The 25666-nt window shown below is 47.8% G+C and overlaps 1 protein-coding gene across 2 annotated transcripts in view; it reads left to right on the forward strand.

Moving 5' to 3' along the window:
• TADA2A (transcriptional adaptor 2A) overlaps window positions 1–25666 on the forward strand; it is a 142330-nt gene that overhangs the window by 60127 nt on the left and 56537 nt on the right. For both annotated transcript variants that reach the window (XM_088455960.1, XM_088455961.1), the window contains exons 7-9: window positions 4439–4511; window positions 13892–13955; window positions 18790–18833. In XM_088455960.1, the coding sequence (XP_088312086.1) occupies window positions 4439–4511; window positions 13892–13955; window positions 18790–18833 (181 nt within the window). The remainder of the gene's footprint in view (window positions 1–4438; window positions 4512–13891; window positions 13956–18789; window positions 18834–25666) is intronic.

The raw sequence follows: 25666 nt of genomic DNA on the forward strand, positions 1-25666 counted from the left end.
AAAGGCACTATAAAAAAAAGTCATTAGAAACTAGCTTGCACAAAGACAGAAGAAGAGAGAATATCTAATTAAATACAAAACAATGAATAAAGAGAAAAAAATCAGATATCCTCTTCATCACTCAATATAACAGTTGTACTAAAGAATTGGAAACTATACTGAACAAATACTGGGACATTCTGAAAATTGATCCATTGGTGGAGCAGTTAATTTCATCTAGACCGAGGATAGTCTACAAGAGAGCAAAGACATTAAACAACATGCTCACGTCAAGTTATATTCCGTTAATTAAAGAACAAGAGACAAGCAATGAAAATGGATTCTATCACTGTAATAACTGCAAAGGATGTAAGAATTTAAGGGACATATCAACTAAACAGATTACAACTTTCAATTCCTTTGCAAAAAACAAAGAATTCAAAATCCATTCTCATTTTACATGTAACTCAGAAGGAGTGATTTATCTTATGACTGCTCATGCAGGTTGCAATACATAGGGTGTACAAAAAGAAAATTAAAAACAAGAATTAATGAACATATTTTAAACATTCAAAAAGGATTAAAGACACACAGTGTGTCAGAATATTTTCTGAACCACCATAATAAAAACCCAGCAGGCTTAAAGTTCCATGCTATCCAAAAAGTGGTGCCGGATTGGAGAGGTGGAAACTACTTGGTAAAGATGTCTAAAAAAAGAAATCGAGTGGATTTACAAAATGAAAACTCTCCAACCATCCGGCCTGAATGTGGATTTTGAATTAAAACCCTTTCTGTAACAAATCAATATGTAGGAAATTGCTGTGGTTTTCTATCTTTTCTTATTATTTTTTATCTTATTCCTGTTTGCATTTTTTTATTATTTATTATGTTTTTTATTATTATTTTTATTTTTCTTCTTCTTTTCATTAAATTTTAGTTTACTTTTGTTATCTGTTTTTTGAGTACATATATATTTTTATCTGCAATCAGAGTAATTTATGAACGTTTAGCTTATTTAATAAAGGAATTAAACCTTACAAATCGTTATGGTGAAAGACTTCCCAATTAATTTATATGTGACCTATGAGAAGAGAGCCCCGGTGATTTAAGGGAATCGGGCAAAGGATCTGCTTCCTTGAAGAAGACAAAATATCTGTTGAAACGCGTTGGAGACTATACACGTTACTTAGGTGGTGCAGTACTGAAGAGACGCTCAGTTCACATCACGGACGCCCGATATCCAGACTGACCCCACCAGCTCAGATCTGCCGTGCCGCTGAGTCCGCAAGCACTAGGAAGCCGGCTGTCAGACGTCAGTGCAGGACGGAGTACCAGACGCGGGACCCCTGCACAGCTGAAACATCTACAGCAGCAGCCGGTGAACAAGTGCCTAGGAAGGCAGTAGGGTAAGATACGGATAGTTTTTTCAACCCTGCAGTCCTCTATGTATAGGACTTGAAACCACATCTACCAAAAGGAGTTATAAACTTAGACCGTAAGAACCTTATTAGGTTCTATATTTGAGCTGTACATTTTTATTTTCATACATATATATTTTTTTATTTTAATTTATGGTTTGTTTTTTTCCTGAGTGTTTATTTTATTTTGTATTATTTGCTGCTTCTATTTCTCATTTCTACTTAGCATACTTATATATTTCTATTCAACATGTCTTCTGTAATAGCTCTCTTTTCTCTCATGCTGTTCGTAGTTGACTAAGAGCTTGTTGCATATATATATATATATATATATATAATATATTTTTGCATTGTATGTGACTTGTGTAAATCTGCTGTGTGTTATACTGCCTTTTTGTATTCCTGAATAACTGTCGATTATAACTACTGTTTCTCCTCATAAGCACTCTGATACAGGGTTGTGGGTTACTTTTTGGTATGAAACACTATCACATTGTATTATGACTTTGCATAACATTAAAGATATTATGTCCGAAGAAAACGAGAAGCGGGGGCTGCGAATGCCCCTGTGCTGGTTTCATGTATGGCCGGTCAGGCGAGTTGTCCCCTCAGAATTTCATACAGAATAGATTATGTGGTCATTGTTAAAAGGAGTCACCACATTAATCCAGCCTACCAGCTCCTGGGCAGGAACCCCCTTGGTCTTCTTTTTCACAGATCATGGCCCTGTATACCTCTCCTTTGGTGGCCAGGTTATACAGAAGCTCAATATCCTACTATGCTGTTTTTGCTTTTTAATAGCCGATTGCAAATATATTGAGTAAATGCATTAAATTTTGCTCTGTTATATTGCCTTTTATTTGTCAGTTATAACATTTACTAGATATTTGTAAAGGTGGTCACATTACATTGTTGCCTTTATATGAGAAGTGCTCCAATTAGACACCAGAAGGTGATTTATGCTGGATTACTTCAGTCTGTACAGCTCACTGAGTTTATGGTGGAATATTCCAGTTAAACTGTTTCAGATTCCAAGGAGACTAGTGTCTGTTTACCCTCTCCCACAGTGAGAGTGCATTAGGTGGGAAATCCACCTCCCTACTGGGGATTTTTATGTGACACCTTCCTAAAGGGTTACTTCCCAGAAAATTGTTTACACAACACCCCTATGCTCTCTAGAAGACCATTCAGACTTCTAAATTCAGGGGTGATAATCCCGGTTCCTTTGGTTAACAAGGAAGGCTATTACTCAGATTGATGTTTGATTCAGAAGCTCTACTCTGAATCGGGAATCTCTGAACAGGTTGGTCCAAGTGCCCAAGTTCCGTATGTACACACTATGGTCAATTATGCTGGCAATGTAACCTAGGGATTTCATGGCCCTGGGCATACAGGATGCATATCTGCATGTACCTATTGCCAGGGGTTTCTGAGTTTTGCTGTTCGCAAGCAACATTACCATTGCCCTTTAGTCTGTCCACAAGCCCCTCGGGGGTTTACCAAGATAATGGCAGTCATGGTTATTCCTCTTAGAAGGATTCAAGATACTGCCATACTTAGCGACCTCCGGGTATTGGCACAGTCTCTTGAGATTTTACAACGTCGTCTCCAGCTGACCATTGTCTGCCTACAGGAGCACGGCAGGACAGTAAATTGGAAAAGGTATTTTGTCTCCTTCTCTCTCCCCTCTCTTCCCCCTCTCTTCCCCCTCTCCCCCCCTCTCCCCCCCTCTCTCTTCCCCCTCTCTCTTCCCCCTCTCTCTTCCCCCTCTCTCTCCTCCCTCTCTCTCCTCTCTCTCTCTCCCCCCTCTCTCTCTCCCCCCTCTCTCTCTCCCCCCTCTCTCTCTCCCCCCTCTCCCCCCCCTCTCCCCCCCCTCTCTCTCCCCCCCTCTCTCCCCCCCCTCTCTCTCCCCCCCCTCTCTCCCCCCCCCCTCTCCCCCCCCCCCTCTCTCCCCCCCCTCTCTCTCCCCCCCCCTCTCTCTCTCCCCCCTCCCTCTCCCTCCCTCCCATACAATAGAAGGTACATCTGGGGGCGCTACTAGGATTCCCTGGTACCAAGGATCTTTCTATGGGTGGACAAGATTGTTGCGTTACAATTGCGGGTGCGCAAATTGCTCCGCAATCAGTGTGTCTCAGTTCACTCAGCAATGCAGGTCCTGGGGTCCATGGTATCCACCTTCAAACATCGTGGTATATGTCCAGTTCCTTTCCAGAACCCTGCAGCGTTGGAATCTGTCTCTGTGGGACGGTCAGTATCATCTGGTAAGGTCTCAAACCATCCTCATCTCGGCAGAAGTTCAGCTCTACCTCTCATGGTGACTGCAGACAGCTCATCTGGATTCCAAATTGGTTGCTCCTCACGAACTATGTATAGGACTTGAAACCACATCTACTAAAAGGAGTTATAAACTTAGACCGTAAGAAAAAAAATTAGGCAGCCCACAACCAAGTTTAGGTTATTCTTGTGCCTGCTCCTTGAACAGTGCTCTCTGCACCCATGGTATTTAGTGGTAAGTACCAAAAATCCAATTTTGCAGTATTACTGTTATCGTGTTGGGTATGGGATCTCGGCAGTCAGAATAACGACAGCGGCATGCTGACAGTCAGAATCCCGACACCATTAGGTAAGTATCCTACCACTAACCCTTACTTTTACTCCTAACCCTCCCCCTAATCCCTGATACTTAACTTAGGGATGCCTTCAGTCGGGATTCTGACGTCGGTATTTTGACCGTCGGCATACCGCACGCCGGGATGCTGACTACATCCCCTGTTAAGTACAGAACAAATTCATCCTTAATACTGGTCCTATTACCTTTTTAATGCAGCATTATTTCAGCAGATAGTTAAGAGAAACTTAAGATACAACACCCATTCTTATGAAACCTTAAAAAAAAAATGTTTATCAATATCGTATTGTTACTGTGGGTTCTGGAAATTCATATACTGATGTTTGAAGTCCTGACTTTTAATTAAGATGGAAGCTATTTATTTCCATAATGTTTTTGTGTACGCTATTAATACATCATTTGTATCCAATAGGAGTTTGACAACTATGCAGAATGGGACCTAAGAGATATTGATTTTGTTGAAGATGATTCAGAAGTTTTACATGGTAAGCCTTTGTTAGCATCCATGACTGTAATCTTTTTCTTCTACCTTCAAATTTTTGGAATGGTTTATGTCTTTGGAGAATTTATAGGGGTGATTCAATTGTTATAGACGCCCCCTGCTGGGTGTCTAAATGAAATTAGTGCCTGACAGAGCAATTCAATTATTGCTCCGTTCGGACGTCTAAACCTGCTGGGGGACACATTTCTTCATGCAGCTTGCAGAGATGCAAGAAGAAATGTGTCTAAAGTCCACCCTGACCACTCCTTTAGACTGGTTTATGTGCGCGGCTAAACGCTGTGCTTGTGGCCACTGTAACTACTAATGGGTGCCCGAACGGAGAAACAGTTGAATTGCTTTGTTGGACGCCTATTAGTATAGACGCCCAGGGGGCGTCTAACATTTGAATCGCAGCTTTTGTATTAAGCTTGAAAGCCGCAGAGTTTTGCTGTTCAATTAGGGGACTGAAAATGGAACATGGTGATTTCTATAGAAATTACAGCATCATTTCTAATGAAATCATTGCGTCTTTTTTTCTCGCATTTCCAGAGCGAGACTTGCTCTGGGACCCCGGCGGCACTCACCCATAGGGCTAATTAAGCAACTGGAAGTCTCCAATTAGCTCAATTAAGTCCTTAATTACTGAGACCCTCGGACAGTTAAGTGTGTGTGTGTGTGTGTGTGTGTGTGTGTGTGTGTGTATGTATGTATATATATATATATATATATATATATATATATGGGTGTATATATATGTGTGTGTGTGGTGTGTATGGGTGTATATATATGTGTGTGTGTGGTGTGTATGGGTGTATATATATGTGTGTGTGTGGTGTGTATGGGTGTATATATATGTGTGTGTGTGGTGTGTATGGGTGTATATATATGTGTGTGTGTGGTGTGTATGGGTGTATATATATGTGTGTGTGTGGTGTGTATGGGTGTATATATATGTGTGTGTGTGGTGTGTATGGGTGTATATATATGTGTGTGTGTGGTGTGTATGGGTGTATATATATGTGTGTGTGTGGTGTGTATGGGTGTATATATATGTGTGTGTGTGGTGTGTATGGGTGTATATATATGTGTGTGTGTGGTGTGTATGGGTGTATATATATGTGTGTGTGTGGTGTGTATGGGTGTATATATATATGTGTGTGTGTGGTGTGTATGGGTGTATATATATGTGTGTGTGTGGTGTGTATGGGTGTATATATATGTGTGTGTATGGGTGTATATATATGTGTGTGTATGTATGTATGTATATATATATATATATGTATGTATATATATATGTATGTATGTAGCAATATATATTATCCATGTCCTGTATGGTATTGTTCTGTAAGTCACTTTTATACAATTTGTTTTTGTACTTTGTAAGGCGCTGCGGAACACTTGTGGCGCCATATAAATAAATGATAATAATATATATGTATATATATATATATATTAAATAATATTATTCCGCAACCACTTTCTTTAAATTGGACACCACGGGTATCGGGAGCGCGCATCCCCGCGGTAATCAAATATTGAGCGCAAGGGTTTCTTTAACCTCGCTAAACCTTGCACTGAATTGAATCACCCCCAGTGTCTGATAAAATACTACTGGAATTTGAGAGATAATGTGATGTACCAGACTGAAAAGCGGTACATTAATAGTAGTGTCAGATACTCTTTTCAATGCATACTTAAAATGCAGTGTCTAAGGGTTTTGCTTACTAAGCCTTGGATGGAGTTAAAGTACCAACCAGCTCCTAAATGTCCGTTTTTTGTTTTTTTTTCCCATGCCATGGTGGCCACTGGGGACTGTGGATTATAGTGGAGCGCTGAGGCTGGGCACGAGTAGTTAATTTAAAAAGCTGCAGCACAGGCTCTGCCTCCCCTATTGCCCGTCTGAACCTTGGTGATCAGTTTTTTTCTTGGTGCCTACAAGGATAGGGCATGTTTTAGTAGTAGGGCTGCTTCCACTTTTCTTTTAAACTTTCACTTTGCTTGGTCAGCGGTGCTCGTTACCGCTGACCGCTCCGTACCCCTCGCTGGCAGCTGGTGCGCTGAACTCCCGGCCAGGGACACCAACCATCTTCTCTGCACACTGGAGAGCCGCGGCCACGTTGGGGGACAGCTGAGTGGCTCTATCGGGAGTTATAGCGGCAATACCACGGGCGGGAGCAGTCACTGGCGGCCCAGGACAGCGGGGCACAGTCTTCTCTGTACCACCATTTTAGCTAACAGGTCTCTGAGATGTTTCCAGGAGGGAGTGAAGCGGTCCCTGTCACTCTGACCTCAGGCTCTGGGATCCCCGCCAAGTGGCTCCTCTCCCCTCCTACTAGTTGGAGTCTGGCAGCCATTTTGTTCATATTGAGAGTGGTCTGCTGCATCCCCTATACCTCACTGTCCTAGTGTCGGGTTGTATTTGTCCCCTTCTCCACCTCTAGGTGTTGACTGTTGGGGCCTGTGCATTTTTCTTCACTTCTGTGTGTTTTGTGTTTAGCTGTTATAATATACATTGTTTGAGCAGTGAACTGAGCACAGATTCATGTAATTTTTCTTTCTGTCTCTGTACCTTAGGGAGGTATACTTCCTACTTAGAGACTATACTGTAGTTTAAGCAACTTATAAAGCATTGTGCTTTATAGAATCATTCTGTAGCTTCCCAGCAGAGATTAATTAGTGTTTTCCTGCTTATTCTGCAGTAAATCACCTACATTAATTAGGGCATAGTGTACAGACAACAGTGCTTAGCCCACTTATTTATTTGTGGTCTGTGTTCAGTGCTCTTGCCCTTACTCTCAACCAGAGGCTGGCTGGTGAATTTTAGCCAGGGGGGCAAGCACGCCGCACCAGCCGATGAGCTGTCACTCAACCTTCCCCCTCTCCCTACCCTAACTTTAACCCTCCCTCCTCGGTGAATAAATCCAACCTCCCCCCTAGTGCCTAAACCTAACTTCTCCCTCCCCTTCCCGCACCCTAAACATCACCCCTTAGTGCCTAACCACCCCATAGTCCCTAACCATAACCTTTAACCATCCCACTAACCCGCTACTTACCTTAGGGATGCAAGCGCTGGGTTTCTACTTCAGGGTCCATAGGGTATCCACAGGATACCTTGGTGTATAGGTGATGACGTCAGGCATCGGGCACCAAAGAGTTAAGCTTTCAGCCTCCCAGGATGCACTAGGGTCCCCCTCCTATACCCCGCCCCCGAGCCAAGGCATCTCAGTTTCGTTTGGTGCCCGGCCGGAGTCGGATGCACCTGTTTAGAGGGGGGCTAGATTAGCCCCTGAAGTTTTCTACAAGCAGCTGTGGCTGCTCATCTGGATGTACAGCATGGACAGTCAGTACTGACGTCCATGCTGTCTTACCTACACCCCCGCCGGTACCAGAACCCGGTACTGATCCGGGGATGCTGGTAGGCATCTGGGGTCACAGCTAGCAGTGACCCCAGATGTTTGGGACCATGGCCGGATTCAAGGGGGCAGCAGGTAAGCAGCGGGGTCCCGCGGTGGGTCCCCGCTGAAACATGGTCCAGGCAGGGGCTCCCTGGGGACTGGCTGCAGCGAGGAGCCAGGTACCTAACCTGCGCTTCCACTACCCCCCTGGGACCGCGGCTGAGCGGTAGCGCTGCGGCTTCCCAGGGCTTAATTGCATGCCAGGGGAGCGCGTTTTCCGTGTAACACAGCCGGCGCCTCCCCCGCTGCACACAACCCTCTCCGCTCTGCTGACTGGCCCTGTGGCAGCGCTCCTCGGTGGCCATCTTTTGCTGGAAGCATGGCTAGCAATGCTGGACGGTGAAGATCGGTGGCATCGCTGTCTGGGTCCCCCGGCATACCTCTCCTCCATTGGTTCAGGTCTATGTATGCAGCACTGTGTACAACCAGGCTCTGTGTCTGCGTAGTTGAGAATCAGCGCTAATAGTGCAGGAATTGATTTCTTTGCATTGTATGTGACTTCTGCTAGCGTCTGCTGCCTGTACTTTCACTTTCTACTGTCAGCTTTTTCACTGTCCCTGTTCTTCTTCTGCTAAAGCCCTTGCGGTGCGGTGATTGCAGGGTGGTTCTCCCACTATACTACAAGTATCAGTGAGAGGGGTCACATACTTACCATCATGTCTGAGAGTGACTTTCCTCTCCAGCTTTTGTGTACTACATGTAAGGTACCAATAGCAGAGGGGTGAGGGTAATGCGGAGGGGCTATGTCGGCAGTGTTATTTATTGGCGCGGCCAATTACTGTCACGGCTCCGGTACAGGAGCCACCCTGGGCTTGTTTCGCCAAAGCGCTTACAACCCTTGTGGGCCAGTTAGCTCCGCAGCCTGCCTGCCTTCCCACAGATGGGATTGTCACAGCAGTCGTCACCCATGCAGAGTTTCCCGAGACAATTGATGGTACCCCACAGTCTCCCTATTTCCCCTCCTCAAGTCTCTCATGAGCCTGCGTGGGTTAATTCGCTGACAAGCTCTGTACAGCATTTGTCGGACGTGTTACAATTGGAGTCTGTTTTGCGGCCTCACGAGCGACCGGTGGCGTCTGTCTGCTCCTTATGAGGATGACGGGATGTCCGATGATGGGGAGATTCTGGATCTTTCTGACCAAGAACCTCCCCGTACTAAAGAGTCAGACACTAAGTCTAAGGTTTATATTCCTGGCCTTATTCGTGCAGTCCGCACAGCTTTAGTTATTGAGGATGATGAGCCTCCGGTATCAAAATCCAAATATGCCTTTTTCAAGGATGTTAAGGGTGACGCCACAGTGTTTCCTCTTTCGGGTCAATTAGTGGACCACTTAGAGGAGGCATGGAAACATCCAGGCTAACGGTATCAGCCTCAAAGACGTTTAGCAGTGGCTTATCCGTTTGCGGGCAATTATTTTGCTAAGTGAGAATCCCCGCCACAGGTGGATTCCCATGTGACACGCCTGGTCCGAAGTGCCACGTTGCCCATGCCCTCCATGTCCTCCTTAAAGGATGCCACGGACCGTAAGGTGGAAATCTGCCTAAAGTCCATTTATTCCCTCGCGGGGGGAGCAGCCAGGCCGGCTATGGCCATTTGTTGGGTAGCCAGAGCTATGGAGCGCTGGGCAGATAGTTTAGAGGCGTCTTTCGATTCCGACTGTTCGGCTGAACAGACCGAGTTGATAGGCAATCTCCGGGATTCGGCCACTTACATTAACGAAGCGGCTTTGGATATCAGTACCCTGACTTCTCGGATTTCTTCGGCAGCGGTGGCGGCTCGTCGCACCTTATAGTTGCGATCTTGGAAGGCAGGCGCTGATTCCAAAATGGGCTTGGAAGCATTGCCTTTTAATGGAGAAGTCCTATTTGGTCCGGATCTGGACAAAATTGTATCCACGCTGGCGGCAGCCAAATCGGCTTGTCTTCTGTCTGCTGCAGTTCCTTCCAGTTCAGGTACCTCATCCTTTCGGCCTTACAGGGCCCAGGGTAGACCGAAGGCTCAGTCCTTTCCATGACAGGCTGGCCCCAAGAAATCGGCCACGCCCCGGAAGCAGGCCTGGATTGCCAGACGTCCGGCCCCTAAATCCGATGACAAACCTGCGGCCTGACGGTCCGGTCCTCCCTTTGGGGGATCCCAAAGTGGGAGGCCCCCTGCTACGGTTCGCCCAGTGTTGGTCGGTCACCACGACAGACAGTTGGGTTCACGAGGTGGTTTCTCACGGGTATGCCCTCTCCTTCCGGCACAGGCCCCCGTCCCGATTCTTCACCATGTGTCTTCCATCAGACCGGAACAAAGCCATGGAACTGCGGAAGGTTTTGCACACTATGCTCCAGGCTGGAGTTATAGTGCCTGTTCCTTTCTCCAAGAGGGGCCTGGGTTTCTATTCCAATCTGTTTTTGGTGCAGAAACCCAATGGGTCGTACCGTCCGATCCTCAACCTCAAAGCACTCAACAAGTCCTTGCGGGTGCCAAGGTTTCGGATGGAGACCCTACGGTCCATCATTCTGGCGCTGGAACCTGGGGATTACATGGTGTCGTTGGACATACAGGACGCCTACCTGCATGTCCCTATTCTTTCGCGCCATCAACAGTTCCTCAGGTTTGCAATTCGCAACGATCACTTCCAGTTCCGGGCGTTACCTTTTGGCCTGGCGACAGCACCTTGTGTGTTCGCCAAGGTCATGGCGGCTTCCCTGCGGCTGCAGGGAGTCCGCATGTTGCAGTACCTAGACGACCTACTGTTGGTAGCAGGATCTCCGGAGCTCCTTCTGCGCCACTTGGATCTGACGATTGCAGTACTGCAACGGCACGGCTGGTTGATAAACTGGCAAAAGTCCACCCTGATCCCGTCTCAGAGGATTCTGCACCTCGGAGCCTTGTTGGACTCCAGTCAGCAGCGGATCTTTATGACTGTGGAAAAGATCTCTGCCTTGCAGTTGAGGGTGCGCAGTTGTCTGCAGAGTCGCCGGGTGTCTCTTCAATGAGGTTACTGGGCTCCATGGTGTCCGTATTCGACATGGTGGAATATGCCCAGTTTCACTCCAGACCTCTGCAGCAATTGATCCTGTCCAAATGGAATAGACTGCCCCAAGCGCACCCAGAGTTACCCTCTCCAACTTGACCAATACCAGCAGCAGTTACACACTCCCGCCCTCCCTTACCTAACACCAGCAACAGTTACACTCACCCCTCTTACCAACGCCCCAGCATCAGTTACACACTCCCCCTTACCATCACCCTAGCATCAGTTACACACTCCACCCCTCCCCCCCCCTCACCAACAACCCAGCACCAGTAACACACTCCCCCTTACCAACACCCTAGCATCAATTACACACTCTCCCCTCACTTACCAACAACCCAGCACCAGTTACACACTCCCCCCGCTTACCAACAACCCAGCACCAGTTACATACAAGCCCCCCTCCCCCCTCACCAACAACCCAGCACCAGTAACACACTCCCCCTTACCAACACCCTAGCATCAGTTACACACTCCCCCCTCACCAACAACCCAGCACCAGTTACACACAAGCCCCCCCCACACACTTACAACAACCCAGCATTATTACACACTCCCCCCTTACCAACACCCTAGCATCAGTTACACACTTCCCCCTCACCAACAACCCAGCACCAGTTACACACAAGCCCCCCACCCCCCCACACTTACAACAACCCAGCACCAGTTACACACTCCCCCTTACCAACACCCTAGCATCAGTTACACACTCCCCTCTCACCAACAACCCAGCACCAGTTACATACAAGCCCCCTCCCCCCGCTTACCAACAACCCAGCACCAGTTACACACTCCCCCCGCTTACCAACAACCCAGCACCAGTTACATACAAGCCCCCCTCACCAACAACCCAGCACCAGTAACACACTCCCCCTTACCAACACCCTAGCATCAGTTACACACTCCCCCCTCACCAACAACCCAGCACCAGTTACACACTCCCCCCGCTTACCAACAACCCAGCACCAGTTACATACAAGCCCCCTCCCCCCTCACCAACAACCCAGCACAAGTAACACACTCCCCCTTACCAACACCCTAGCATCAGTTACACACTCCCACCTCACCAACAACCCAGCACCAGTTACACACTCCCCCCGCTTACCAACAACCCAGCACCAGTTAAACACTCCCCCCGCTTACCAACAACCCAGCACCAGTTACATACAAGCCCCCCTCACCAACAACCCAGCACCAGTAACACACTCCCCCTTACCAACACCCTAGCATAAGTTACACACTCCCTCCTCACCAACAACCCAGCACCAGTTACACACTCCCCCCGCTTACCAACAACCCAGCACCAGTTACATACAAGCCCCCCCTCCCCCCTCACCAACAACCCAGCACCAGTAACACACTTCCCCTTACCAACACCCTAGCATCAGTTACACACTCCCCCTCCCTCCCCCCTCACCAACAACCCAGCACCAGTAACACACTCTCCCTCACCAACCACCCAGCATCAGTTACACACTCCCATACCTCCCAACATGACCCTCTCCAGGAGGGACACTATGCTCTGGTCCTGGACTTCCCTGGTAATTTATGATTGGTGGAGGCTCCAGGGGTGGGGCTGCAGTACAGTCCAAAATTGAAATAGGGGAGTCACACCAACTGCCAGTGAGTCCCAGTCAGTGATGTTTGGCAGCGTGTGAAATGACAGTTGGTGTGGCTTCGCCATTTGAATTGTGAACTGTGCTGCAGCCCAAACTCTTACCAGGGAAGTCCAGGACCAGAGCATTTTGTCCCTCCTGGAGAGGGTCATGTTAGGAGGAATGCCCCCCCCCCCCCCACACACACACACACACACTTACCAGCACCAGTTACACACTCCTCCCCAACACCAGTTACACACTCCTCCCCAACACCAGTTACACACTCCCCCCCACCCCCTCCCCAACACCAGTTACACACTCCCCCCTCCCCCCTTACAAACACCAGCAGCATTTACAAACATCCCCCCTTAGCAGCACTATTTAAAACAAAAAACTTACCAGATCCATGTGACTGCTGGTCTACCAGCTCAAAGTAAACTCATCACAACAAGCATTCATGGGAAGATACTAGCGGAGCTTCTCAGGCTCAGCCTTCGTGCATGCTGCTGCAGCTCCTGCTATATATCCAGCTGCCTGTAGTAGCAGCTGAAAAGCCAGGCAGCGATTACAATTAAAAAAAAAATTGCCCTAAAATGACAGGGGGGTACATGTCTTGGTGACCCCCAGAGGGGGACCCTAAGCTCCTAACTTCCCATAATCCATTCTGGATTCCCCCTGTGGGGGAAGTGGTGGGACTCAGGGTCTGCGGTTTGAGTGGCGGGACCTCGGATGCCCTGGGCAGCTGCTGCTGTAACGTCCAAACGTGCAGGAGGGAGGGCGGAGCCGCGGGCGTGGCTCTGCTTTCCATTCCTCTTTCCAGCCACTTATGCCGGCCCGTCGTGTGTATTGTATGCAGCACGACTGCAGTCAGCTGGTGGCTCCCTAGGGCTTAAATTGTGCTGGCCCGGGGGGCAGATGGCACCCTGCTCCCGGCCCAGTCCGCCCCTGCTCTCAGCCTAGTCTGTTTACTTAGTGTTGAAGTGTTTCCCTTCTCAGGGCACCTTCAGAGGTCTTGTGGAGTCCATACCTTGACTGGTCAGGGCTGTTTTGGCGGCATGAACCTACACAATATTAGGCCTGTGGTTATAATGTGTGTGTGTGTGTGTGTGTGTGTGTGTGTATACAGATGTGTCCACATACATCTATCCTTCATGCGCTACAAGTCGCGCCATACTCCGTATGCCTTTGTAGTGTTGAGCGTCTACCGTGCGTCTTTTTACATTCAAATGTAGTTTGTTTTTCATATATTTCATGCTTGCTAAATTGCTGTGGCTTTTTATTAATCTGTTTATTTGCTATGTTTTTTAGCTTTGAAAATTGCAGTTGTAGATATCTATCATTCCCGATTGAAAGAAAGACAGCGGAGAAAAAGGTAATGTATTGTTGGATCAAACATTCTATCATAGTTTTTTGGCAAGTAATCTATAAGTGAAACTTTGCTTTACCATAGTAGCGCGTGCCAAGTGTCACCTCCCACTGACTGCTTGGTCAGATCCATTCAGGACAGTCGTAATTTTAGACCGTACACACTAAGATTTTGCCACTTTGTTGTAAAATTATCTTATTGATTGGATGAATGTAACCCCTCTTTAACCTCTAAAGTGACTCTAGGGGGTATATTTTCTAAAGAGCGGGTTTATAGAAGATGAGTGTAAGGTTACTATTGTTGCGCTCATATTATCCTTGGGTACTATGTGTGTTCAGGAAGCTGCCTGGGATAAGTGGGAGTTCTTTTCTTCCTCCCGGTGATTCACACTGGTATACAAGGTTATAATATCCTATAAGGAGCTCACCTTTTTGTATCTACTAAAAATTAAACTAAAATTAAAAATTCAGGTTTTTATTGTGTTAGTTCAATGTAAAAAACAATCTCTTAATGTGCATGCATGGGTAAAAATATATAAAAAAAACTTTGCCTCATAAAAGACAAACTTAAGCAATAAATAAAACCTGTACATATCAAATATTTTCACATAATATAACATCATAAAAAGCCAAGGTAAGAAGACATTTATTATAGATGGTTCTCCAATATGCCTATAGCCTTCTGCCCTTGTTTGTAAATAAAGAAGAACTGTATCCAGTTATGGATTTATAGAAGACGAGGTGTTGCCCATAGCAACCATTCAAATTCTAGCTATTCTCTTCTAGAAGGTGCTAGATCAGGGAACAGGCGTAAATGACCCCACATGGGGTAAAAATGAAATTCCTGGTGCTAATGGACGGACAGCCGGGAATGCATATGAATCATTCTATAACATAGAATGATTCATATGCATGCCCGGCTGTGCCGCAGGGAGGCTCTAAGCCGGATGCCCGCTGAGATGTTATTACCGGCTGGCGCCCGGCTCCTTCCCTGCAGCGCCGCGTTAGCTGGAGGCTGGAGTTCTCTTCTGAACTCCAGCTTCCGGCTCTCTCCATGCGCACTATGGAAGAGATGTCATGACGTCTCTCCCATAGTTCCGAGGAGGGGCGGACTGGATGGCAGCGGATGCAGGAGCGGGGATTAAGGTAAGTGGGTTTTTTTTTGTACAAGCAGCACTACAGGGGCATAACTATGGGGGCACTACTACAGGGGCATAACTATGGGGGCACTACTATATGATTTCCTTCCTTTCAAATCAAGGGGGTAACGTCGGCGTATCTAAATATATTTTGGGGGTAAAAGGTAAAAAAGTTCCCTGACCCCTGTGCTAGATAAATGATAAGTAGAATCTGTTGATTGCTATGGGCAGCACCCCCACTTCTGGAAACACTCACTTTAGTAAATACCAATTACCTTGGTGTATAGAATGTACCCACCCTCAACCTCCCGTTAAGTAATAAACCTTTTCAGGTTAGTGCCTCTCCCCAAGTATTGGTATGTGGTAGTGGGCCTACTTGGGAAAACTCTCTTACAATGTCTGAGTTATAGTAATTATACTTTGACAGCTATATGACACCTGCCCATGAGTATATCTTAGTCACCCCTTGCACCATATTCTGGGTACGGTTCATGCGATGGTAAGTATTTTGTTCGCTACCATAAGGCAGATTTCACCAACAAATTGCGTAAGAAACCCGTCGGATTACGCCAAATAACACTACTTGTATGTAATGACCATAAACCCCTATTATCATATAAGAATAATCTAACCGGACACTAAGGATATTGAATTAGAACCTCTATACACTCCTGCCTATACCTTCTAATATCCTGCCTATACCTTCTAATATCCTGCCTATAAACCTCTAAGGATGACGCTATTTTGCGTACGCAGTGATCTAGTAAATAAAGACTCCAGACCTTTTACCTGTGGTTCCAAAGCACAAAGTGATATTTCAAGTAAAAGTACAGTCAGTTACACACTATGATCTAAGTACAATTTAGCGCAAAGAATTATACAGACCTAAGTACAGTTATACATACGCAGCGCTTCTGGACCAGATGTAGGCTTCAGCAAGAAACCCCCGTCTATCAGCATTCAGCAAGAAGACTCAGACTGGGGTCACAACACACACGTTTATACTCTCACAGAAACAGACAACACAATAAAGAGGCTAGTCGCTGATGCCATTGGTTCCCAGGAGGATGCATCTGTTGCAGAGCATCTAACAGGTTGATTCAAATAGACACAGTCCAGCCTCTAACAACTGGTTGTCTCTGGTTTCCTGTTCATGCACATCCTAACAGTTGGTCATATAATGTACGGTGCTTTAAGTCTCTGCGGTCCATAATTTGAGAATGCATGTTGCGATCTTCACACTGACTATATCAAAATGCTAAAATGGCGCTTGGGCGGCCATTCGCAAAATGGCGTCTTGCGGCCAGTCGCAAGATGGCGTTTTTACGAACTAATTTTAAGCTGATCTTGTCTCAGCCAATTATCCAGCTTTGACAACGCGAATATGTCTAATAACGAAGTAAAGCAATATAATTAATTAGACATTTACTAACATTATACAATAAAGTGTTTACTGGTACCAGAATTACATATCAATACTATAGGTGTAGTCCTCATACATATACAGTTGCATGCACCCAGCACTCTTGACCAAATATGCCACTATTCTTGTTTTATATAGATTAATGATATAATTTGTTTACTACAATTTATCATCAATACAGTGTAGATATATATTCTACCTCATAACTTTCTCTATATCTATTAACAATTTTCCTTATTAAGTATGTTTGATTTATCCAGGTAATCCCTACATGAATCGTGCATATTTTAGTACTGTACCTTTTTAGTGCATTAGTGACCCCAATTAAAACCTTCTCCCAGAACTACAGATATCAAATAAAAAAAAAAGTGGACCCTCATTTAATGCAATAGGACTACAATGTATTTCCTGTACATACATTTTCCTACAAATGTTGCAATTCAATTGTTCTGGAAATCCATTAATTATCGCGCTCTTTGCGGTCAAATAGACAGGGTTTAGCTGTGTAACACATTTTGGTGCCCAAAACAAGGACTTATTGCACATTTCTGCTCGCCTCTTTAAGAGGGGGCAAGCGGGAAGGCTTGCGAAGGTGGCTGTTCACACCTTAACAGAGCCGCAATTGAAATGCTTCGTTGGGCGTCCTGCACTATCAGCCGAAGGCAAAAACAATTGATTGCCCCCAGGAAGTATTAAAATTGAGACAGTGAAAATTTTAATAAAAAAAAAAATGCATTTGCACCCTGCTTTTTACTATTTTGGAACGGTGGATTATTGACAAAACAAGAGAAACGCAGATTTAAAAAAAATATATATATTTACTTTTGGTTCTTTTTCTTTAAATTTTAATAAAAACACTTATTTTGGCAGCATTTGTTTGGCGTATTAGAATGAGTAAAAAGACTTGATACCCTTTTCACACAGACCAAATAACCCAGGTTATTTCCTGGGTCGAGGTGCAGTGTGAACATGCCACCAAAAAATATCCCTTGTCAGGTATCAACCAGGGTTGAACATGGGTCATAGTGCAGTGTGAACGGGTCCTACCCGGGTTATCCAACCCGGTACTCGACAAACGCCACTGATTGGATTTTCCTGGGTATCACTTGATGTCAGCAGCCCGGAGGTCAGGACACATAGCAGCACACTGCAGACAACAGCAGAGGCAGCATTCCAGTAGTCTGAACGGGGTTAGTACCACTACAGTCATGGCTAATTGGAGTGATGAAGAAGTGAACTGTACAATATGCTGCACAGTCAGAGTTGTATCATGCTCTCACTTGCTGAATCAAACAGCAGTAAAGCACAAACACTCATGAACTCAGGGCTATATACAGTGGAAATCCATCAGCCATGATTGCTGCAATGCTGTGGGCAGTCCCGACCCTCTCTTTTGTGACCTCATCTTTGTGAGCCTGAAAAAGTAAATATTTATTGACATCCATAGACAGGGGCGTATCTATAATGGGTACACCCATACTTTGTCATACTTACCTCTCTGAAATCCTGCGGCAATTTTTCCCGTGTTTTGCGCATGCGCAGTGAGAAGATCGCTGGAAAAATTGCTGCCGCGTCATTTCCCCGGCGATCTGTGCATGTGCTATTGACCCTGGGCTCACTCTAGTGCCCAGTCTATTGATTCTGCGGTGTCCTTCGGGCCAGCCGCGTCAGTCGGATGCCGGACACCGGAGTGAGAGGAGGGGGCCCGTGACAGGGGATGCACATGGGCTGCCTCCTCTCTAAAGGTCCCCCAGTCCATAGGGTTTTACATGGGCTGACCCGGGTTCAGTGTAAATGGGGCCTACCTGGTAATAACCCGGGTCGAAGGTGCAGTGTGAAAGGGATCTGACCCGGGTCGGACCAGTGTTGAAAATCCCGTGTCTGAGCCGGGTCAGTGATGTGAAAGCGGCATAATGGTATTTTCTGGGAAAAACAAGGTATAATTTGTGTGTGCACCACATTAAAAAAAAAAAAAAAAATCTGTGATATTGGGATGTGACGAGCTCCGATGTCAGAAAATGGCCTCAGCACTAGAGTGAGAAAACCTGCAACGAAGGGGTTAAAATGCAACAATATGGGCTTTTTCTCTAAATAGTAGTGACGTGAATGAGTGCGCATAGTGTCTGCTAATCAAGTGCACTTGCAAGTTGTTCCTTTGTATTTTTATGTCTAGTTAATGTTAATTGTAAAATATTTTAAGACCGCAACAATCTATTCTGTAGCCGTTATTTTGTATAATGATTTGTTATCGGTAACCATATTTGTGTCATCTATCATAGAATTATAAGAGAACATGGCCTTATAAATCTGAGGAAATTTCAAAGTGAGTAGTTTTTGCTTCTGACCTACATTAGCATTGATGTTTTTTTTACCTTAATGTAAATAAGAAGTACAAAGTATGCATTGTTTTTCTTTCCCAATAAATTGATATGGTGCACCTGGAAGTATATCACAAAGTAAAAAATATGCATTTATTTTTTTATTAAGTGGAGTCCTTAACCACGTAACTGAAAAAAAATTTCCCCCAAAACTGGTCAGAAATTATTATTTTTTTTATTAAAAAAAAAAGGTTAAGAAATTATTTTTACAAATATATGTAGTTATTTTAATGAATAAATATGCCCAGGGGGTGTCTCGCCCCCTTTTTTTGTCTCGGTTCCATTGTAAAATTACTTGCCCCCCTTAATAGGCAATAGATCCCTCCCCTGTTGCAGTTGCTCTCCATTAGCATTTACCCCCCTACTGTAATCCCCCCCCCCCCCCCACACTCAGTGTTTTTTTAGGTCACATTTTTCCACATGCCCGTCCTCCTCCCACACGGACTAGTGTCTCTCCATCCCCCATATTTTTTTTTATTACACACCCCTTCCTTGAGCACATCGGAACGTGTGTCTGCACTTGCAGAGATCAGCCAAATAGTGCTCAGGGGAAAACTTAAGTTTCCCTCCTCGCACTTTGGTCCCCAGTGCATGTGCTTCAGTATGCCGTTCGCAGGGCATTCTAGGGCGTTATTCCAGATGTGATGTTGACGCTGCAGACAGCCGTATCACTGCCTGAGGGGATGGAGAGTCAGAGGAGATCCGTTCTGCACATGTGCAGATCTCCTCTTCAAAAGACAGGGGATGCAGCGGCGTAGCACGGTCGCATGGGATACAACCTTGTCATCTGAGGAACAACTGGCTGCGGTCGCATCCCATGCGACCCTGCCAGTTAAATGGTTAAAAAAATGATTGGAAGGAGAACTCCAAATGGGGAAACACCTTCTCAGCAGAATGCCATCCTCAGAATGCACTCTTATCAGAGAGAAAAAATTAGTGAGCAGTTTGCACATATGGCAGATTTAAGTCCCTTTTAGAAGCTATAAGCACACATGTTATTGAGAAGTGTAATTTATATTTCTAGTGATAGGGCCTGATATAGTGATATGACACAGAATATGCTTGGCCAGATAAAAAGTTGCAGTTGCTCATATCAAAATATGGCTCCATCTGCATTAGCTACACATTTAATACGAATCATCATCCAGTGAGCACTTGCACCTACCCTTTACTAGATGCAAAAGATCTCTGCATAGCCTGCTCCTGAGAATACCACGTTACACCCCAGTTCAGCCCCTTCGTCCAGAAGGTGTAGATGTGATTGAAATGTGTACGACTTTGCATCAACCATAATTGCATGTGCCCATTTTCCAAGCATGCAAATTCACACAAGATACACTACGCAAACAGGTGTACGGTCAATTTGCATCCACACCATAATGTTAAGGTTATACTTTTAAAAAAGTGCCTAATTTTATTTATTGTAAACAGCGGAGAACACAATGGAAAATCAGTCCTAATATAAAAAAAAATTAATAAACTGATATTTCTACTTCAGGGTCCATAGGGGGTCCACAGGGTTGACCTTGGGGTATAGCTGGATCTGGATCCACGGGCACCACGCAGTTAAAGCTTTGTTGCTCCCAGGATGCACTTGGGTCCGTCCTCCTCTATACCCCGCCCCCGAGCCACCTTCACCTCAGTTTTTAGTTGGTGCCCGGCCGGAGTCGGGTCACCCTGGCGCGGTGGGGCTGCATAAGCTTTATTTTTAAAGAAGATAGAAGATTTTATTATTTTACTTTTTACTCTTCAGAGCGGCAGCATCAGACTGTCCGTCTGGACGTCCACGCTGCCGCTCCTACAGCCCCGCTGGCGCTGCGACGCCGGTACTGATCCGGGGCTCGCAGCGGGACCCCGGAGTCAGTGCTAGCGTGGCTCCGGGACCTCCCACAGACTGCTGCTGGACACAAGGGGCCAGGTAAGCCGCGTGCAGCGCTTCGCGCTGCGCGCGGGGGAAGTTATGCAGTCTTCATGCCGCCGGTCTCTGGGGACAGACCGGCGGCGCTAGTAGCGGTGGCGGGATCCCCCCTCTGTGGAATACCCCTCGTGTACGCTGGACCACCAGGGTGTAAGGCCGGCAGGGACAAGGCGTCCCTGGGGTTCCATTACTAGCAGGGGAGGCAGCCTTCCCTGCTTGAGTGGCTCCTCCCCTCAGCCCAGCGCGCCTTCTCTCAAGCGTGCTGGCGTCGCTGGGCTGTGCTCTCTCGGCCACTCCTCCTCAGAGCTCTCCTGCGGCCATCTTCCCAGGCAGCAACGCAGAGCTCCCAGGCAGGCTTCCAGTGGACCCGTCCCCCTGCGTACCTCTCCCCTGATCAGGACAGTGTTCGCAGCGCTGTAGCCCTCCCAGACACTGAATCTGGGAGGTTGATTGTAGCTGAAGGTGCAGTGAGTATACTTCTCTGCATGGTATGTGACTATTGCTAGTGCTGCTGTCTGTGCTTTTTCTACTTACTGTCAGCTTTATACCTATCCCTTTCCTTCTCCTACGGCCCGCAGGTGCGTGGGGGAGGGGTGTGTACCTCACTTATATAGATCAACGTATTTGTGAGGTCCGTCACATACTACGGTGTGCTACTCAGTACCAGATTGTGGGCTGTTTGTGTTGCATACTTGGGAGTGCGTGGGTGTTATACGCCTTACCTCGTTTCGGTGATACACGTTTATTGCAAAAAGTTTGTGTCAGCTGGTGCCTGGTCCCTCTAAACCCCCGGTGGCGCAGGATCCTCCGTGGGCGATGTTTACGCAAGTGCTGGCGTCGATCGCGGACCGGCTTGCGGTCCCGACTGCAGCCCCTTCTAGGGCGTTGCCCCAGCCTACCATCCCCCGTTCCCCAGGTGTGACGCGTCTGGTGCAGTCTCCTCCCAGGTCTCAGACTGTGGGTCCTTATGCGGGTTTGCCTGTATTTGTGCAATCACCCACGGTGCCGCAGCAGTCGATGGTGCAGTTTCAGGGGTATCCTCAAACGGTGCCCCCTCCCTGGGTGGATGTCCTCTCCAGCTCTGTTCAGAGCCTGGTGGCTTCGTCATCGGCCTTTCAATCTATGTTGCACAGTGATTTGCCCCCACGGGCGTCCAAGCGACCCGTTCCGGCTTCACTGGCGGCTCAGTTTACGGACACGGACGTGTCTTCGGATGATGAGGAGATCGATGAAGACTCGGATGCCGGGGCCCAGGAGGTGGAGGCTAAGTCCTCCATTAATGTGCCGGCATTGGTTAGGGCGGTGCGGGCCATCCTTCATATTGAGGAGGATACGCCAGCTCCCAGGTCAAAGTACCCTAACTTTAAAAAGGCCAAGGTAACTTCGAAGGTTTTTCCCCTGTCTGACCAGTTAACGGATCATATGGCAGGGGCCTGGCAGTTGCCCAGCAAGAGATTCCAACCGCAGAAACGGTTGGCTTCAAACTATCCGTTTCCTGAGGCTCATTGCAGGAAGTTGGAAACTCCGCCTGCGGTGGATTCCCACGTTACCCGCTTAATTAAAAGCGCTACGCTGCCTTTACCGTCTATCTCCTCCCTGAAAGATCCCACGGACAGGAAAGTGGAGACTTGTTTAAAGTCTATCTACTCTCTCTCGGGGGCGGTGGCCCGTCTGTCCATGGCCATCTCTTGGGTGGCTAAGGCCATCGAGAACTGGGCCAACGTTTGGAGGATACCTTTCCGGAAGATGCTCCGGAGATCCAGAGAGCGTTGATAGGACAAATGAGGGATGCGGCTTCCTACATTGGGGAAGCTTCGTTAGATGCGAGCCTGCTGACCTCTCGGGTGTCAGCTGCAGCTGTGTCGGCGGGTCGGTCCTTGTGGCTGAGGTCTTGGAGAGCTGAAGCGGACTCCAAAAAGGGCCTGGTGGCCTTACCTTTTAATGGGGAGTTGCTTTTTGGTCCAGACTCAGACTTAGCCAGCGTATCCACAATTTTGTCCAAGTCAGCCTTCCTCCCTTCGGCTTCTGCACCTACCAAGGTACGGAGCTCTGCCTTTCGGTCCTTTCAGGTTCAGGGTAAAAGGTCAGTCCTTCCCGAGGCAGTCGGCGACCAAAGCCACTTCTAAGCCCAAGAAGCAGGCCTGGAGTGCCAGGCGCCCTTCTTCCAAGCAGGAGGATAAACCCTCTGCCTGATGGGGCGGGCCTCCCTCTGGGGGACCCCAGAGTGGGAGGCCGACTTCTTCTGTTTGCCCAGTGCTGGCACGATACCACCACGGATGCCTGGGTTCAAGAAGTGGTCTCCCAGGGGTACGCCCTGTCTTTTCGGCACAGACCGCCCCGCCAGTTTTTCTGCACGAGTCCTTCTCAGGATACGACCAAGTCCTTACAGATTCAGGTAGCTATAGAGTCCTTGCTGAAAGCAGGGGTCATTGTTCCAGTTCCTCAATTACAACGAGGGATGGGTACTATTCTTCTCTGTTTCTGGTGCAGAAACCCAATGGTTCTCATCGCCCTATCCTCAACTTGAAGTCTCTGAACAAATTCCTCAGAGTTCCCAAGTTCAGGATGGAAACGTTACGTTCCATCATTCTGGCGATGGAACCGGGGGATTACATGGTGTCCCTGGATATCCAGGACGCCTACCTCCATGTTCCGATAGCACCTTCGCACCAGAGGTATCTGAGGTTCGCTATCCTTCAACACCACTATCAGTTCCGGGCGCTACCCTTTGGTGTTCACGAAGATTATGGCAGTCATGGCCGCACATCTTTGGAACCAGAATGTACGGCTGCTGCCGTATCTGGACGACCTCCTGTTGCTGGCGAGCTCCCCGGAGGTACTGCTTCAACATCTCCATCTGACGATCGCTTGCCTGCAAGCACACGGGTGGTTGATAAATTGGAAAAAGTCCTCCCTGATTCCATCTCAGCGGATGGTTCATTTGGGAGCCCTGCTGGATTCTCGTCAGCAAAGGATCTTCCTGACCCTGGAGAAGGTCTCCTCCCTGCAGCTGCGGATACACAGTTGCCTGAGCAGTTGCCGCCTGTCGGTCCATTCAGCTATGAGAGTTCTGGGCTCCATGGTGTCGACATTCGACATGGTGGAATTTGCCCAGTTCCATTCCCGGCCCCTGCAGGGGCTGATTCTATCGGAATGGAACGGGTTACCTCACCGGATCCGCTCTCAGTTGCTGGTGTTGTCCCCGGAGGTTCGGCAGTCTTTGGCTTGGTAGCTTCAGACCGCTCATCTGGATCCCGGACTGGGTCCTGCTCACGACGGATGCCAGTCTTAGGGGTTGGGGGGCAGTGACCGGCTCGTTGTCACTTCAGGGTCGTTGGTCTGCGGAAGAAGCTCTTCTTCCCATCAACATTCTGGAACTGCGGGCAGTATACAGGGCCCTGCAGTCATCCGGTCCCGTTCTTTACTGAAGGGCGGTTCAGGTGCAGTCCGACAACGCCACCACGGTGGAATATATCAACCACCAAGGAGGAACTCGCAGTCGGGCAGCGATGTTGGAGGTGTCTCGCATCCTTGCTTGGGCGGAGAGTCACATTCCAGCGATCTCGGCAGTCTTCATTCCTGGAGTCCTCAATTGGGAGGCGAACTTTCTCAGCCGTTACGACGTGCATCCCGAGGAATGGTCGCTTCACCCAGAGGTGTTTCAGCTACTCGTGGACAGGTGGGGTCTGCCGGAGATGGATTTGATGGCCTCCCGTCACAATCACAAGTTGCCCGTTTACGGGTCAAGGACAAGAGACGCAGGCGCCAGTCTGGTAGACGCGCTGTCGGTGAAATGGATGTTTCACCTGGCGTATCTGTTTCCTCCAATATCCCTACTTCCTCGGGTTCTGCGGAAATTCAAGCAGGACGGCGGCACGCTCGTGCTGGTAGCTCCGGTGTAGCCCAGACGTCCTTGGTACTCCGATCTGAGGTGCCTCTCCATCGACGCTCGTACCTTCTCCCTCAGCGTCGGGACCTGTTGTCTCAGGGGCCCTGCCTTTACCCGGATCTGGGGCTGTCTTTGACGGCGTGGCTCTTGAGACAGCCGTCTTGAGGTGTAGGAGTTTCTCCAGTTCGGTCATTGGTACCATGCTTAGGGCACGCAAGCCTGCTGCCGCACGGATTTACCACAGGGTGTGGCACACTTATTTTCAGTGGTGTGAATCCAGAAACACTGACCCTCAGGTGTTCCGGGTTTCCAGAATCTTGGAGTTCCTTCAATCGGGTTTGGACCTCGGCTTACGCCTGGCCTCTCTGAAGGTTCATGTGTCTGCTTTGTCCGTGTGGTTTCAGCGACGGATTGCTACACTACCGGATGTTCACACCTTGTTCCAGGGTGTTCTCAGGATCCAGCGTCCCTTCGTGCCTCCTGTGGCTCCTTGGGACTTGGCGGTGGTGCTACGGGTCTTGCAGGGTCCTCCTTTTGAGCCTCTTGAGTCGGTGGACCTCAAGTGGCTGACGTTCAAGACCGTTTTTCTCCTGGCGATTGCTTCTGCCAGGAGGGTGTCCGAGTTGGGGGCGCTTTCCTGTCGCCCCCCTTTTCTGATTTTTCACCAGGACAGAGCGGTGCTCCGCACTCGTCCTGAATTTTTGCCCTAAGTGGTCTCAAAGTTCCACATTAATCAGGAGCTTGTCGTGCCAGCTTTTCAGTCACCTGATCTTTCAGCTGGTGAGGCTTCCTTAGATGTAGTCCGGGCACTTAGAATCTACGTGGACCGGACTGCTTCGGTTAGGAAGTCGGATTCATTGTTTGTCCTCTTCGGTTTTCACAAGAGGGGTTGGCCTGCCAACAAGCAAACGTTAGCCCGTTGGCTTCGTTCAGTTATTTGTGAGGCTTATGCACAGGAGGGTTTACCTGTG

This window comes from Taudactylus pleione, unplaced genomic scaffold, assembly GCF_031769625.1.
Source record: "Taudactylus pleione unplaced genomic scaffold, aTauple2 ptg000682l, whole genome shotgun sequence".
Lineage (NCBI taxonomy): Eukaryota > Metazoa > Chordata > Amphibia > Anura > Myobatrachidae > Taudactylus > Taudactylus pleione.